At 42.5% G+C, this 17,378-nt stretch overlaps 1 protein-coding gene across 1 annotated transcript; it reads left to right on the top strand.

The window, feature by feature from the left end:
• Window positions 1–13,139: 13,139 nt before the first annotated feature.
• EMP1 (epithelial membrane protein 1) lies at window positions 13,140–17,114 on the top strand. The gene is made up of 4 exons (XM_007944475.1): window positions 13,140–13,217; window positions 15,707–15,803; window positions 15,916–16,056; window positions 16,945–17,114. The coding sequence occupies exons 1-4, from the start codon at window positions 13,140–13,142 to the stop codon at window positions 17,112–17,114; spliced, it is 486 nt and encodes a 161-aa protein (XP_007942666.1).
• The last annotated feature ends 264 nt before the right edge of the window (window positions 17,115–17,378 follow it).

Raw genomic sequence — 17,378 nt, 5'->3', positions numbered from 1 at the left:
AGATTGCTATTCCTCTCTTTTCCTTTTGACAAAATATTTGTGTCAACATTTCTTTTCCTATTGTGGAGATGGCATTTCTCTGGAAATAAAATGGATTCCTTTGCTGTTGGTGCTGATGCCTTGTGTGCTGTGGCTGTGGCTGGCTTTGTACTTTCTGGGTCTGTTTCAGGAGTTTTCTCTTCAAACCAGGTTGTTAATATAGATAGCCCTTCTGGCACAGACTGAAACTGGCCAGAATTCTGGGATAGAAGAAAGAAGGATGAGCAAGAAGACAGATAGGCGGTAGTCTTGTCCTGACTTCTGTGTGATTGTGGGCAAGTCATTTGCCTTGTCTTCTCAATGAGCCCCTTGTGGCTCTGAAATTCTGTTCTAATTTCCCACCATTTCTATTTTGGGAAATCCCTCTGGCTCACTATAATAGCTAGTTTAATCCACAAGAATTGGTGGAAAAGTGAAATCAAACGTGTTGCATTGGAGCAGGCATTTCACAGAAGATGGTTGACTCCTACCGGCCTTCAGGACCCAGGCAGACTCCTTTGCCCTATGAGCTCAGAGATTTCTTAGGCATAGTGTTCAAGGGACTTATCATCAGGTAGCATTCGTTGAGCACTCACCCCAAATCTTAGAAGAAAAAGAAAAGGCTTGGCTAATTATACATAAAAGGTGAGGAGAGGCAGACCATCTAAGCCTATTAAGGCACTGACAAGCGCAAGGAATTCACCAGGAACCCAATCAAGTTCAGGAAGAGACTAAGCTGGCACTGGGAAACAAACCCCACCCTATACTTAAGGAGGGAGATCCTGCAGCAAGAGAGACTGCCAAGGTAAAGTTTTGGATAAGAGTGAAGAGAGACAATTGGGAGGAGGAAAGGGTAGGTGCAGGGAGGAAAGGAGGGGAAGGAAAAGAGTGCAAATGTGACTTTATGTGTCTCCGAAGGCCAGGCTGTCTGGGAGAGGAGGCAAACTGAAAGTCTTAGAAGAGGGTAAAAGAGTTAAGTGAGAAGAGAAAGGGAGAAGGTGAGACAGCAAGTGAGAAGTGGTGAGGATGCTTCCTCCTAGTTCCTTCTCACCTTGCTTGGGGATTATAGACTCTCAATGTTTCAGGACAGTCTTAAGATCAAATATTCTGTTCTATTCCACCATGAAGAATCTCTTGCTGCTTTGGCCACTTTTTCTGTTATTTGTTTTTAATGGTCACTATACTCGACTCGTCGGCACATAACAACAACAACAATATTCCTTGGTATCATTTAGGTTTCCTTGAAATGCTTGTGATAAGAAGACAGTGGTCTTCCCACCATGTGTCTTCTTTTTAGATGGGTCAGGCCATAGCTCAGAGCAAAATGAGGTGTTTGGTACTTGGACATCTTATTTTATATAATGAAAGACCCCTCCCCAGAAGACTGGAGAACTGGAATTGGAGAGACGGTTCAGTATCTTAGCAGGTTCCAGCTACTCCAAAGAAAGTCATTTCTAACTTTTTCTAACTCACTGTCCCGAATGAATGAGTTCTGGGCCTGTCAGTGTGTCCATGCCGATCTTGGAGAAAGAGTTCGGCAGCTGAAATCCAGAGCTATCCTTTGCTGAAGGTAGACTCTGAGCTTTGAGGGAGGGGGGTCCTGTGCTGTGGGTGGGGGTCAAGACTGAATATTTGAAGCTGTGCTCAGCTTGGCTAAGGGTTTGCTGGGCAGAGATCTGGTTTGGGCCACTAATGGCCAGGCAGGACTGGCCACACAGTGTGGACCTTCTCAAAAATGACAGGAAGCAGTAGTGGTCTCAGAAAGACACTTTGTTTTTGCTTGTGACACTGTTTTGAAGGGCCATGGTGACCCTCTGGTTTATTAACTAGGAGAGGATGGAAGAAATAGAGTGGAAAGTCATTCTGTGAATCTAGAAATTTTGCCAACCCTAAGACAAACCAGAAGGCTGGCAGTTCAAACCCACCAGCCACTCCTTGGAAGGAAGGTTGGGCAATCTATTTCCGTAGTGATACTGCCTGGGAAACCCAAGGAGGGGTCGCTATGAGTCGGGGCCGACTTGACAGCACATAGCAACAACAACAAGACAAAACTTGGAAGATAGGAGAGAAGAATCCGTACTGACCAGGAAAGAACCCAGGGCTGGAAGATGTGGGGCTTCAGTCCTGAATCTGCTTTCCCTCCTGAAAGTGCATTCCCTCCTCTGTCAAGAAGTTGGACCAAATGACCACAAAGCCTCTTCTAGCTCTAAACTTTTACACAATCAATTCCCCTGAAAAACAGAAACATAGCCTCAAACCCACCCAACATACTTGGGGTGCCTTCTGGCCCCGGTTGCAACAGCTTCTCCTGCCAGCGCCCCTACACAAAGCTGCAGTTTTGCTGGTTGAAGCATGTTGCCGCCATCTACCGTCGGACCCGCCCGAGTGCCTCTGGGGCTGAGCCACACCTTGGTTTTCTTCCCAAACCCTAGTTATTATCTTGGCAACCTCTCCTTTGAAGACATTGTGGCTGCCAGAATCCTCTTTTGTCAGAACCAGAACGCAATTGAAGCGTCCCTCATCCAGGGGAAATCACCCAGTTGCTTGGCCAGCTGCGTTTTGGGGGTGTGGGTCTGGCTGAGGCTTCCTAGGCCAGTTCTCTCAGCCTTTGCAGATGCTACTCAGACCCCCTGCCTCCCTGGTCACAGAAGAGGAGAAGGGGAAATAAGAGAGACAGATTATTCTCTGTGGGAACATTTGCAAAAACAATATTCATGCTACTTGTTTACCTTTAGCGGGGTTGTCGGCCTTCAGATTCTGCCAGTGAAGCTTAAGGCCCATTTTGCTGGCTAAGCCTCTCATTTTAAATAAAGGAATAAAAATAACACTCAATAATCATATAGTCCTTGCTCTAGGTCAGGCATGGGCCCTTCAGTCCTCACATTAATCCTATGAGGACTACAAGTCAGTAAAGAAGTAGTGAAGGCAGTGTTTGAACCAAGAACTCATGCTTTTAACTATTATACATTTCTTCCTCTGTAGAAGCCACTGACCAGAAAGATTAAATGTTTTCCCAAAGTCAACAGTTGGTAGACTTTTTGACAAGAGGCAAAGTTTTGACAAGAACCCAGTTCTGCAATAAATATTTTTTTCCTTTTCTTTTTTTAAAAAATAATATCCTGGCTCCTCTTGTACCCTCCAGTTCTTTAACTCCACCTATGTGAGAATCTACACTAGTGCCAGATAAATGTTATCTTTCTGTAATAGTCTTCATGGACAACAGCCCAAATTTGGAAGCTATAATTCCCTTTTCCCCAGGACCATGGGGGGGAAAAAAAAGTTGTTTTCCTTGGAGCATGTAGATCCTTATTACTTTTGTTGCTTGAGTGTTGATGTTTTTCCAGGTTATAAAAACCACCCTGCACTTAAAAACATCATAAAACCATCAGGGTCTAGTATGATATGCACCCAATGAGGTACAATCTGAGGTTCATTCCTTCTACACCAAACGTCATATATCCAGAGGCAGGAGGAAATGTTCCTTTAGGATCCTTTCTCTCCACATGTTTCCCACAGACAATTAATGCTCCCCTCTCCCACTTCTAAGTAAAAACAATATTTAGAATGGAAAAGTATATTTGACATAAAACAACAATAACAATGACCAGAAAAGCTCATCCAAGGTCTCATCCACTCAGCTTGCCTTTAATCTCAGCCTTTTCCTCCTCCAGATACATCCTCTGCGGCTGCTTCCAAAAGGGAATATTTTCTTTTCTGCCTTTGTGTTAAATGGACATCCATTTTGCCAACCAAAATGATCTTCAGTGGGAAACAAACACTTCAAAAAGAAACAAACAAAAACAAAGTGAACCCAACTTGTCGAGGAGTGAAAGGTTTTCATGCTAGAAAACCTACAAGGTCACCTTAGGAAGAAGAGCCAGCTGCAGCGTGTTGTGGTGTCACTCTGAGGAAGATGGCACGCAGACATGGGGCTGACTCATGGTCATATGACTAGGATGGTGCTGCCTTTCATCTTTTCTAGTGTCTTGGAGGAAGCAACATGACTTTGGTCAGGTGGTGTGAGAAAACTTTTTTCAAATTTGCAGTTGTCCACGAAACAGATGGGAATTTCATTTCTGGGAAAGCATCAATCAATGGAAAGACAAAGTAGTGTCTAGTGGTAATCTCAGGACAGTGTTATGACTTGATTGCAATTCTGGACCTAACATGATGTCCTCTGGATAATTCTCTGATGATCTGGTGCCTGCTGCAAAAGTCACTATACTAGAAAAGGGCTGAAGGGGAAGCATTCTACTAGTTGGGCATAGGCATAACTTAGCTCAGTGGTCGGGTTGCTAGAAGCAGACTGATTCATTGTCAGAAGGACCTTTGTAATGGAGGATCTTGTTACATAATTAGTTCCCCATGACTGGAGGCATTTAAGTATGATTTAGATGTTTCCTTAGTGTAGAATTTTAGATAAGTGTCATGTATTGAGTAGGAATTTTAAAGCCCCCTTTCAGCAGAGATACTATTATTCAAAGAGATACACAGAAAAGTTAAATCTGTAGACAAATTAGTGTGTAGAAATGTAGGATATTTTCTTTGCATTCACTTATTATTTCTGTTTGAACAAAAGGCAAGACATACATATATGCTGTGTCTTCAGATACGAAAGGCACTAAGGAAATATTCATGTTTTCATGGACCTGTGTATGGGAATACAAAACATAGTGTTTACATATAATAAAATGTTCAATGCATAGTTGTATTAAAATATAAATGGCTTTTAAAAATAAAAGACTAAAGATAATATATATAGATATAGATATAGAGAGGGAATCATTTTCTTTCTAGAATTCTGTTTATGTGCATTATGAAGGCTCCTGTCACTTTGACATTAATTTTCTGTTCCATGGAGAAAAAATATTGCCTTCCTTAATTTATTTATTTATTGACTAGCTACTTATTTGGTACCTATTATATATATACAAAGGAGCTCTGGTGATGTCGTGGTTAAGGTATTTGACTGCTAACCAAAATGTCAGTGGTTTGAACCCTCTTCCTGCTCCATGGAAGAAAGATGAGGTAGTCTGTTTCCATAAAGACTTACAGGCTTGGAAACCCAGTGGGGATCACTATGAGTCAGAATCAACTCAGTGGCAGTGAGTTTTGTTATATTTGAGATTCTCCCTTCAGGATCTTAGAATCTTAGAAAGGGGGAAGCCAAACACATTCATAAGTAACTGTTATTAGAAAGGCTGTAATTAGTGGGTTAAGAAAGGGCTAGGCAAAGGTTATAGTATAACAAGGGGGTATACCTGGAAATGTTTCTTATAGGTAGTAAGATTTGTGCTTGGTGGAAAAGACTTGGAGAGATAGTTACTGGGAAAAGGATGTTGCAGGGGCAGTATGTTCAACAAAAGCTGGTTGGCAGGAAAGTTGAACTGGTCATGAACAGAGGTGGGTAAATGGTGTAAAGGATTGATGGGTAATCCAGCCACAATCCCTCAATGAAACAGATTGACACGGTGGCTGGAACATGGGCTTAGGTGTAGCAAGGATTGTGAGGCTGACGCAGGACCGGGCAGTGTTTTGTTCTGTTACACATAGTGTCACTATGAGTCAGAGCTGACTTGATGGCACCTAACAACAACAACCAGCCACAAACAGAAGAGGGTAAATGGTGTTAAGGAAAGGTGATATGTTGAGGGAGGAAAAGAAAGGCTGGAAATATCAGTGGAAAGCAGATTCCTAGGATTCCAAGGGGGCCAGCGTGAGGCATTTGGACTCTTTTTTGGAGATTGAGGGGTGCTTGGAGTTTTGAGTAGGGGAGTAACATGATCAGATAACCCAGTGGTAGTATTGAGGGTAGATTAAAGGTGGGTGGGTTTAGAGAGAGGAACGTGGAGGAGATTGATGCTGTGGCCCACTCTAGGACCTGAACTAGACAGTGAAGATGGGAGTGGAAAGTAATGAATGGATGAAAAATCAATTATGAAGGTGCCATTATTTCTGTCTTCTCCCTAGAAAACCTTTGGCTTTCTGAGGCTGCCAGGGAACAATGACTAAACTGTCTTCTGGTTAGCCAGATCCACATGCTTCTCAGAGCTAGCCAGTCTCCAAGGCCCTGTTGCACCATCTTTGCCTTTCATCTGGAAGATTCTCACTCCCTTGCAAATGAATCATGGAAATTAGAGCTCAACAAGGAGGGACTCCCCTGTGTTCACACAGTCCCACCCCCTATCTGATTATGTTATACTCATAGGCTCAGGGAGTTCAGCAGTGACTCAAGCCCCAGGACTTCCCCCACCTCCTCTGCTGTATAAGTGGGTTTTTGGTTACTCTACTCTTTTCAAGTATTGCTGTGTTGCTTCCAATTATTGTGCTGTGGACCACCCTTAAAGGACTGCTTTCCCCTGTTTAGGGGAATAAATACACACAGATTCCATGACAGGAATCAGTTGTCACACCTCTAATATAGCGATCACAGAGTCAAAGTAACCACATCTAAATTCCTTTCAAAGTCTTGATTATTCTCCACTTCTGCAGAATTTATTACCCATCAAAAAAGAAAAGGCTCCCACTGAGGCCTGATTATTTTCTCACTGTCAGAACATGCTAACAGTGTTAGGCTACCTGAACCAAGACAAAGAGACAATACAAGACAGCATCTCAGAGCTATGTTCCTTTGATTCTTTCATTTTAGGAGGTAGGAAATGTAAGAGAGGCAACAAACCAATGAAGATTAAAGTGGAGGTAAACAGCTAGAGAAGGTGGTTGCCCCTCTCTACTTCCTTTCCTCCAATTGTTGTTGTTGTTGTTGTTGTTATGTGCTGTGGAGTGGGACCTGACTCATAGCGACCCCGCCTTGGGTTTCCCAGGTGGTGTCACTATGGAAGTAGATTGCCCAACCTTCCTTTCAAGAAGTGGCTGGTGGGTTTGAACCACTAGCCTTCTGGTTAGCAGCAGTCAAATGCCTTAGGCATTACACTACCAGAGCTCCTAGTCATTTGTAGCTACTATCACCAGCAATTGTAATCCTCAGGGTCATTTCCACTAACTGTAATAAACTTTCTACCAGCAAAGAAGTTAATCCAAATCTAGAATGGTCAGTGGTTGTGAAGCTTGTATTAGAAATAGGAGCATGAGGAGATTGCTTTTTTAACGTGGTCTGGGTGATGTGGGAAGAAAAGGAGAAACTGTGGTCAGAAACAAAAGATGGCGGTTATGGAAAGGGAACTGGTGGTCCATTTCTTAGGGCAGAAAGAAGAACAGGAAAGAAATAACAGAAACCCGGCATGTGGCTCCAAATCTCCTAATCCCCACTTTTCTCAACAATCACTTCTCTCTCGAGTCAACATTCATGCCTCCTATGCGAGCTTCCACCCACCCCCATGGAGCCCTGACCATCAACCCCATGCAGAGTATGTTGCAGGGTGGGGTGAGTCTAAAGGGAAGACCCTAATCCAGCTGCAGACATGGGTGGGGAAGTATGTTGCTGGCATCCCTCATAGAACAGTTAGTGGGTGTCTTTTCCTTAAGAACATTATGTTTTAACCAGCTCTGGTGGCCTGGATTGATGACTCTTGAGTTCCACAAATGAATTTTTTCTTATGGGAATTCCTAACAACCAAATGACAAACTCTTAGACTGCTCAGTGCACCTAAATGCTCTTTGAGAAGCAGGCATTGCACCCAAGTATTCAGAATTGCAATGCTGTTATTCCCTACTTCCTGGTTTGAGCTGCCCAGCTGGAACTGGGCGTATGCTTTCCACTGAGGAGTGCCATGCATAGTGTTTTAGAGAGGTGTGAGGGAGAAGTCAATTATAATTGTTCTAGTGAAACATACTGCAAAGAAAATATACCAGCTAATAGTTCCAATAATATGAGATGCTCAAAAATGGTGCCTTTTCGGTGCCCTTGGATGAAGCAGGACCAACCAGTGCAAGGAATGAGCCTCCAAACTGTACTGAAATTAATGGGTGGGAGGAAATCTCAAGAGTATGGGATCTCCTGTTATTTAGACCCGTTCTACTCTGCTGTTCTGATTGATCCCCTAGACATTCACCCGTCAGGTACCACTATGGTTGTCCATAAAGATCTCAAGGATTGCCTCCCTCTAGCCTGCAGATTTCCCGTGCTGAGTAGTCTTTAGTATATAGAGTGGGCAACTAAGGATAACCTAGTCCGGAAATTCAAAAAGATAGTTAATTTGGTTTCAAAATGCCTTGGGCAAGACCATTGAAAATAATGGAAGCCCCTCTAAACTGACAAAGAACAATATTAATAAAATCTGACAAATCTGGAGCAGTGAAAAATGGCCAAGTTATATGCATTATGCTTCAGCTCCAGCTAAGCAGCCTCTACCTCTGACAGGATACAGCAGCCAAAAGCAGAAAGAGGTTGTATGTCTCCATATGTGTACATTAAGAACACTTGCTAATCCAAGACATTTTGCTCCCTTTGTGAAAAGATATGGAGTGATTACAGAAATCTAAGATAAAAGAGTGTTGCTTCTTGGCGTGGTTCCTCCACCCACTCCTCTAGCCTGCGACATTTGGAGGACTAATGGTCAGGTGGGGGTATGGTTTAGATCAGCAGTGAGATCCTGTGGCCAGGAACTCCCGTCTGGCAGATATGGTGGCTATGCCAAGGTGGAGGTGAAGTGGGAGTAAACACCAAATCAAACTCACTGCCATCGAGTCATTTCTGACTCATAGCGACCCCTTCTTGGATTTCTGAGGCAGTATCTCTATGGTAGTAGGTTGCCCAATCTTCTTTCTGAGGAGTGGCTAGTGGGTTTGAACCACGAGCCTTCTGGTTAGCAGTCAAATGCCTTAGGCACTACGGTACCAGAGCTTGAGATTTGAAATACAGTCATGTCTGTCTTAGTTATGTAGTGATGCTGTAACAGAAATGCCACAAGTAGATGGATTTAACGAACAGAAATTTATGTTCTCACAGATCAGGAGGCTAGGTTGCCGGCTCTAGGGGAAGACTTTCTCTCTCTGTCAGCTCTGGAAGAAGGTCCTTGTCTCTTTGAGCTTCTGCTCCTGGGTGATCTTCATGCGGCCTGGCATCTCTCTTCCCCTATCTCTGCTTGTTTCCTTGTCCCAATCTGTCCTTTTTATATTTTGTTGGAGTTTGACTCAAAACATATCTTATACTTATCCTGTCTTATTAATATAACAAAAGATAATCCATTCTGAAATGGGATTATAACTACAGGCTTAGATGTTAGGATTTACAACACTTGGGGACCCAATTTGATCCATAACAATGTCCAATTCATAAAAATTGAGAGTGTGAACAAGGCAAATGAAAGTCAGACTCGACCTTAGAGGGTTACGTAGCAACCCAAGGAGACAGAAAATGCTGCTAAATTCCTAACAGCCTGTAAGGGAGGAAACACAGATTGTTTTCTGCTACCTCATTTAAGAGACCTCACCTGGTGTATTCCACTCTTGGCCTCTTGACCACTTCCCAATATCAGGAGAAGAATGTTTGTAAATTAGAACCAAAAAGACATTTAAAGAGTTCAAGGAGGACTAAACAAAAGAACTCATTATATAATATTTGCAGTCTCCCTGCAATCAACCTACTTCTTTTGGAGACAGTGTGAATCTTGGGTATGTTGCGGTGGGGGTTGGGGCAGGAACGGCCAAAAGAGGAGTGAGGATGTGTTCTTCATGGTCTCCGGACTCAAAGGGCAAGGATTAGGCATATTGACAATTTCTAAGAGGACCAAAATGATTTTATATATACTGCCTTGTGAATTAGATAGCAGATATCTTATTACTTGTACTTAACATGGGGCAGCTGGTTATTAACATGAGGCAGCCTGGGGTTGGGTTAGCAAAAGCTACTCAGCTTCATTTAATAATAATAGTAATAATAAACTACAAACAAAGCTACTCCATTATTAGTCCCTGCCATGTGCAGACACTGTGTTTGGTGATCATATGTGATACAGTTTAATCCTCCCATGCCCCTGCACAGTTGGCATGGCAATCCCCACTTTATATATAAGGAACCTGAGACCAAGGGTTAAATAACTTTAAGTGATTCTAACTCAGCCTCTGTCTGATTCAAAAACCTCTTTTCACTGTGCATTAAAATCAAGTAGAAAATTGTGAAGGTGTGCAGGAACCTGAGGAAAGCAGAACTGAATTTGAATGTGTGGGAGAGATTATTAATAGCAAGCATGAAAGCTCCAAGCTCTCCCCTGAGGTAGCAGGATAAACTCCATCATTTTCGTTAGTCACGTGGAAAATGGATATATTCTTAAAAATTAGCCTAGGTGGGAGGGAAGGTGGGCAAGTGTTGTTAGAGGAGGTCAGGGCAGACAGTGGAAGCCATTCTCTGCCTCACATTCCTTGGTCATAAAGAGCTAGCTAGGCACCCTGGTGTACAACCCATTCATTTGAGTGCCTGATGAGGAAAGTGAGAGGAGATGAAAGGCACTGAAGTGTTAGAATGATAGTATCAGTGTTCTCCAAAAAACACCTGGTGCAGCATCAAAGTGGCTCTGCACACTCAAAGCTTCAATTAAATTAGGTGGAGTGAGAGAGAGAACTGGGGCAATTCTAACATGTGCACAGCCATCTCCTCTGTAGGTGGGGTCATCTGCATATACACCTTGCCCAAGGCGTAAATAACCTCAAGATCCCCTTTAAGCTGGCACTGCATCCAAACTGTTTTAGGCACGACAAAGCATTCTTCCTGAGGCAGACATAAATCAGAGCAGACTCCCCAAGTGTACATCCTTCTTACCTCCTTTAGAGTCCATGAGTGGTGCATATGGTTAAGCTCTGAACTACTAGCCTAAATGTTGCTCAGAGGTGCCTTGGACAAAAAGTCTGGTGATGTGTTTCCAAAATTCACAGCCTTGAAGATCTTATGAAGTACGGATCTACTCTGCAATATACGAGTAGATCGATTTTACCATGAGTTGAAATTGACTCAATGGCAACTGATGCTAGTCTTCCTTATTGCCTAGGTTTTATGATCAATGGGCTTCCTTCACCTACTCTGCTGAGATTATGGCTGGACACTTTTGTTTATCCATTAACATTCTTAATTTATGTTAGTTCCCAGTCCCCCCCCCCCCCCATCTGGAGAGTCCTACATTGGCCTGTCTTTTGCATTGAGTTCTGAAATGTGGGATTTGTATAAATGTCATGCAGATGTAGAAGGCAAACGTGGTGGTATCTCAAGCTGCATATATCTAAAGCCCCCAGAACTGTTATATAGAGACATAGGAAATACATAACTATGCCTCAGACTCATAGTAGACTTCCTACTATGAGGCACACACAGTAGAAGGCCCAGGTGTAGTAATGCAAGTCTGAAATGTTCCATCAATAGGTGATCAGACCATTAAGCTGTGATATCAAGCCAGATTCAGAAGAGGATGTGGAATGAGGGATATCATTACTGATGTCAGATGAATCTTGGGTGAAAGCAGAGAATACCAGAAGAATGTTTACCTGTGTTTTATTGACCACACAAAGTCATTCAACTATGTGCATCATAACAAATTATGGATAACATTGCAAACAATGAGAATTACAGACATTTAATTGTGCTCCTGCTGAACTTGTACATAGACCAAGAGGCAGTTGTTCAAATAGAACAACGGGGTACTGCATGGTTTAAAATTGGGAAAGGTGTGCAAAGGGGTAGCACCCTTTCACCATACTTCGTCAATCCATATGCTGAGCTGGGTTTGGAGGAAGACTCATTAACAACCAGCAATATGCAGATGACACAACCTTACTTGCTGAAAGTGAAGGGAGTTTAAGCACTTATTGATGAAGATCAAAGACTACAGCCTTCATTCAGTATGGATTAAACCTCAACATAAAAAAAATTCTCACAACTGGACCAATAAGCAACATTACGATAAATGGAGAAAAGAATGAAGTTGTCAAGGATTTCATTTTAATTGAATCCAAGATCAATGTGCATGGAAGCAGCAGTCAAGAAATCAAAGGACGAATTGCATTGGACAAATCTGCTGCAAAAGACCTCATTAAAATGTTGAATAGCAAAATGTCACTTTGAGAACTAAGGTGCGCCTAATCCAAGTCATGGTATTTTCAATAGCCTCATATGCATATGACAGCTGGATAATGACTAAGGAAAACCAAAGAACTGATGCATTGGAATTATGGCATTGGCAAAGAAAACTGGAGTGCCAGAAGAACAACAACAAAAAAGCTGTTTTGGAAGAAGTACAGCTAGAATGCTCCTTGGAAGGGAGTATTGGGACTTTGTCTCCTGTACTTTGGACATGTTATCAGGAGGAACCATCCCTGAAGAAGGACATAGTGCTTGGTAGAGGATCAGCAAAAAAAGAGGAAGACCCTCAACGAGAGGGACTGAAGCAGTGGTTGCAACAATGGGTTCAAACATAGCAACGATTGTGAGAATGGTGCAGGACGGGCAGTGTTTGTTCTGTGATACGTAGGGTCACTATGAGTTAGAACCTACTCCATAGCACCCAACAAAAACAACAACAATTATTGAATACTAAACAGCATTATAATAGAAGTTGTCACTCTCACATTTCAGTCACACCCAGGACCAAATTAGTAGCCTATTCAGTATCCAGCATTGAGTAATAGCTGCTATTCTTTGGAAGGCATTCACTTGTATTAAAATTGCTGGCTGAGCAGTTTGATAGAAGTAAGGGCACTTCTCTAGTGGAAAATGGAAATTTATATGACATTATTGCACAGAGACCTGGAAATTACAGCTATGAGAAGGGCTTTTAAAAATCAAAGCCCTACTTTTCACCTCAAAAGCACAAACAAAATATTAACAGTTGTCACAAAGTGTTCTTTTTTTTTTTTTTTTTTAAATAGGTTGTATTAGATGTGGGAGTATATATATACCTGAGATGAAACAAAATTATGTTTACATTTACATATATATAAATAGATGAATAGGCACTTAGGCACTTAAGGAACTAGATTAAGGAGGTGTTTTCAGGAATTTATGATAAAATTGTGATGGTTTTTATTGCAGCTCCTCCTGATTTTTTACAGATAGCCCATGCTTGTGGGAAAGCTGAATTGTATTATGGAACCTGACAATAACCTTTTCTTTCCCTTCTGTTTTTCCTCCCTTTTCAGAACTCTCTTCACTCGCTGAGTGTTAACAAAAAGCCAAGATGTTGGTATTACTGGCTGGTATCTTTTTGGTCCACATCGCCACAGTTGTTATGTTATTTGTTTCCACCATTGCCAATGTGAGTAATGCTTTTATGTTCATTCATTCATATAGCAATTATTTATCCAAATACTGATTTACATAAAGTGCTCCAAAAGAAGTTTAAGCCATAGTCCCTTTGCGAATTTACTGTTTAGTTGTGGGGAGTACGCACTCATACTTAGAGAATTAAATAACCAGGAGACAAGTCACATAAATGCTACAGATGTTCAGAGATTGGAAGACATATAAGGCTTCTTGTCTCTAGTAGACCCTTCTTGATGGAGGTGGAGCTTGACGTGAGCTTAGAGGCCTGGTAGATGGGTGGGGTTCCTATGAGTCAGAGAAGGACAGTGGGAGGAACATGGGGGTGCATTCCAGGCAGGAATGACAGCAGCAGTGCAGAGGTGGAGGGACAAGCTTTGTTCGGGGGATGACGAGGACATCCTTGTGACTGGAACAGAACTTCCTTTCCTGCTGGGACCCTTGATTAGAAGGATAGATTGGAGAGGTTGAATAGCTCTGATTGCCAGGCTGATGAATTCAAGTTTTGAGCAGAGAGTAGCATGTGCAAGTAGAATTTTGCAAGATTGACCCAGTTCCATTGAGTTAACCCACTCAAGCAAGACAACATATAAATATCACAGGGAGGCTGCAAGAGTCATTTTTCTCAGAACCTTGGGCTACTCTGACCTCTAGTGGTACTTCAAAGAGTCTAATTTCCTTTCTCTGCGCTTTTCTCAGGAAAAACTAAGTAGCTTCTTGGACATAAAAAACTAAGGCTACTAAATCACTGGACAGGTAAACTATGGCTCCAGAATCTGTTAAGGACCCTGTTATAATGAAAGGATGAATTTAAAATTCAGATAGGAGAGCTTTGTAAATATTAAAAACAAACAAACAAAAAAAAAACCCACTGCCATTGAGTTGATTCTAAGTCATAACAACCCTGCTCCATAGGGTTTCCAAGGCAGTAAATCTTTATGGAAACAATTACCACATCTTTCTCCTGTGGAACAGCTGGTGGGTTCAAACCTCCCAATTTTGGGTTAGCAGCCAAATGCTTCAACCACTGCACTACCAGAGCCCCTTGTTGTATACACTAGTGGGTGTAATATAAGCAAGGCTAATGTAAGCATACCTGTGGTAAGTCAGCACTCCTGTATCCCCAAGCCCTGACTATGCAGCCAGATTGTAATTTAGCCATTCCGTAGGCCAAGCCCTGCGTTTCTTAGGAAAACAAATCTGATAAACAAACTTCAGACTATGTTAACAGATGCCAAAGTGTCAAACATTTGTTAATGGTTGTTAATTGTCGTGGAGTCAGTTCTTATCAGTCCCTAAGATGGGATTTGGCTGCCTGGGTGGTGAAAATGGTTAAGTGCTCAGCTACTAACTGAAAGGTTAATGAATCCACCCAGAGGTGCCTTGGAAGAAAGACCTGGCAATCTAGTTCCAAAACTCACAGGCACTGAAAACACTATAGAGCACAATTCTACTCTGACACACATGGGGTCACCTTGAGTTGAGTAGACTTGATGGCAACTGGTAAACTGGTAACATGGAGCTTGGCACATAGTTGTTTATTGACTGAATAGCAGAAGAGTGCCCATCCTTGGCCCCACCTTTCCAGTGATGTGCATTTTAACAGCTGCCTTGTGTTGACAATGACCCCACCTTTTTTTTCCATTCCAGAAGGGTAATTGTTCTTCCTGGGTCAGGTGGGTAGGGAGGTTGGTACCACAGTAAGCCTGGGGCAACACATTTTGATAACTCTTTTACTGTCAGCTGCTACTCCAAAGCTTTTGCCTTACTCTTTTGCTATGAAATTACTCCCCCTTTGGATGCTGTAAAGAGCTGTGGTGGCACTGTGATTAAAGCAGTGGGCTGCTAACCAAAAAGGTTGATAGTTTGAACCCACTAGTCACTCTACAGGAGAAAGATATGCCACCAAAGATTTAACTTGGAAACCCTATGGGGCAGCTCTACCCTGTCCTACGGGGTCACTATGAGTTGAAATCGACTCTATGGCAGTGGGTAGGTTTTTGGTGGGTTTTGTATGTTGTGACATTCAAAGGCTGATCCTTCCCTTTAGAAAAATGTGGCTTTTGGGCCCTCAGACTCATTGCTATTTTCTTGGTATTCCTCATGTTTTTTCAGTTGTCTCCTGTTGAACATTTTTCCTTACTTTTTTTTTTTTTTCCTCCTTGGCCAGGCCCTTATATGAAACAATCTTATTATAGTATATGAATAGTGCACACTTAAAACCAATATCCTCATCTGGGGTTTCTGTTTCTTAGAACCTTAAACATTTAAACTCCTATAATCAAATTCCTTCCACTTTAAAAATAAAAACTTCTTTTTTATTTTTGTAAGTGATGAGGAATGTGAACCCAGATAGCTTAGGTGATGTTCCCCCCTGGCTGTACATTCTTCAGGCCTTATTTCTACCAAGAGACAGGCTGCTTAGAAGTCTATGGCTAAATATGATAACTTTTTTTTTTTGTTGTTGTTTCCTTCTGGCATCAGGAATGGGTGGCTTCAGATAGTGGAAAATTCTCAGTAGGTCTCTGGAAAAATTGTACGGAGGGCAACTGTGATGGAGCCTTGTGGTATGGTAATGAAGGTACGTGTAAAGGCACCGTAATAGCATCAACATTTCATGAGGTCAGGGAAACATCTAGCCCCTCGGGCACTGGTTTGTCTAAAACATTGCTCTCTTCACCCTGTGCCCACAGACGCCCTCAAGGCAGTTCAGGCCTTCATGATCCTGTCCATCATCTTCTCCGTCATCTCTCTCGTGGTCTTTGTGTTCCAGCTCTTCACCATGGAGAAAGGAAACCGATTCTTCCTCTCAGGGGCCACCATGCTGGTGTGCTGTGAGTATCTCAGGGGCAGACTCCCATTCAGATTGTTGTTAGTTGCCATTCAGTTGATTGACCTTTCTGAAGCAGATCACCAGATCTGACTCCTATGGCACCTCTGGATGGGTTCGAACCACCAAGCTTTTGGCTAATAGCTGAGCATTTAACTGTTTGGGCCATGCAGTGACTCCTCCTTTAAGCAGAACAGCTTTAAGTAGATGATAACACGAATGGATGCTCCTGGTGAACTTGAGTTGATTAGCACAGAGCTCAGGGAAAACCACCTTGTACAATTTTCTCTGGTTATTTGTTCTCTTTTTGAGAACCTCTGGTTGCAGCTTGAATTAAGATCCCTTGTCTGCTTCATTGTTTAAAACTAGTGCTCGTGGCCCACTACTAAGTGATTGGGACACAGCCCTTCTGGGGCACCTGGTGAAGAAAAGGTGCAAATGTGGGAATCCTCCAAAGGATGAAAACACTTACACAATGCATGCAAATATTGCAATGATTATTCTATTGTCATTCTTCCTAAATGCATCCAGTTTGGTGTAAGGCCATGTTCTTTTACTGTACATTCCTGAATAGTCCTGCCTGGACATGCTGGAGTCCAGAAGGGGAAGATGAACAGTAGACACTGTGTTCTGTGTTTTACTACATCCTCACAGCCACACAAACCAGCACAGGTGCTAATGCCCTAAACACTGCTAATTTATCAATGCAACCGATCAAGCTTAGTCCAGGGCAAGTCAACAGAACTACTGTTGAGGGCCAGACAGCCAAATTTCATTCCCCATTTCCAGTGAAGGGAGTAAGATCTTATAAAAATTATTAAAATTTCTCCATTGTACCCTAAAACAACAGCCATTTTTAACATAAACTTTTTTTTCCTCTTTCTCACGGCAGGGCTATGCATTATGGTTGGGGTGTCCATCTACACTCATCACTACGCGAATGGTTACGGCACCAATTATATCTCGGGCAGTCACCATGGCTATTGCTTCATTCTGACCTGGATCTGCTTCTGTTTTAGCTTCATCATTGGCATTCTCTATCTGGTCCTGAGAAAGAAATAAGGCTGCACTAGTGTATGGGGATCTGGGGGGTGGGGAGGAGGAAGTAGTTGAATCTGGTAGGGGAGTGGAAGTTGCTGTGCTGGAAAAACCATGAAAGGGGCGGGGGGTGGGGAGGGGGGAGTAAGGGTAGGAGAGACCAAAACCCAAACTATCACTGAGGAGATTCTCTACTATCAAGACCCTGCCCTTGGAGAAAGCAGTTGGCTAGTACTTTGATGCTACCTTGATGTGGGCCAGAGAGCTTCTCTCTTACCATCAGACTTG

The sequence above is a fragment of the Orycteropus afer genome, unplaced genomic scaffold (assembly GCF_000298275.1).
Source record: "Orycteropus afer afer isolate SDZICR_OR568_19922 unplaced genomic scaffold, OryAfe1.0 scaffold00126, whole genome shotgun sequence".
Classification (NCBI taxonomy): domain Eukaryota; kingdom Metazoa; phylum Chordata; class Mammalia; order Tubulidentata; family Orycteropodidae; genus Orycteropus; species Orycteropus afer.
This window is presented reverse-complemented; position numbering and strand designations above follow the sequence as displayed.